Source organism: Penaeus monodon, chromosome 22 (assembly GCF_015228065.2).
Source record: "Penaeus monodon isolate SGIC_2016 chromosome 22, NSTDA_Pmon_1, whole genome shotgun sequence".
Taxonomy (NCBI): Eukaryota; Metazoa; Arthropoda; class Malacostraca; order Decapoda; family Penaeidae; genus Penaeus; species Penaeus monodon.
Window position 1 is genome coordinate 9,710,503 of NC_051407.1, and position 516 is coordinate 9,711,018.

At 38.8% G+C, this 516-nt stretch overlaps 1 protein-coding gene across 1 annotated transcript in view; it reads left to right on the top strand.

The window, feature by feature from the left end:
• Positions 1-516, top strand: part of LOC119586923 (insulin receptor-related protein-like) — a gene marked incomplete in the record, with an annotated part of 99,749 nt that overhangs the window by 89,599 nt on the left and 9,634 nt on the right. Inside the window, 1 exon segment of the mRNA XM_037935652.1 lies at positions 52-207. Coding sequence (XP_037791580.1) covers positions 52-207 — 156 coding nt within the window.

The following is a 516-nucleotide window of genomic DNA, read 5'->3' on the forward strand; positions in this document are numbered from 1 at the left end:
ATCTTCGATCCGCTTCAACCAACCCTCCTCTTCCTGCTAAACGTTTCACAGTGTATCAGCGAGAAGGAATTTGTCGAGAGGAACATGACCTTCCACCTCAACATGAGTCAGCTGCTTCCAGGACGTTACAACTTAAGCGTCGAGACCTACACGAGACCAGACTCCCCCTCGAATAAGTCCTTAGAAGCTGTTATCTTTGTTGTTGAGGTGGGTAGACTCCCAGGTGCTCATTGTTAGTTCTCTTTCTGAACCAGTGATTTTTTTTCATTTTCATACTTTCATAACAGTGAAGTTTGTGGTTATATTTTTTAGTTGTCTTTCTCAGTCAGTGATTTTTTTCTCTCTCCTTTTTTTAACTTGTGTTTTTAACTGAAATTCAGCTTTGTTTTTTTCGGTTCTCTTTCTTGACTAGTGAAATCCAGCATAATTTTTAATCGTCTTTCTTAACCAGTGAAATTCAGCATTATTTTTGTTTCTCTATTCTTGTCCTAATGCCCACCTTTTCTCAGCATTGTT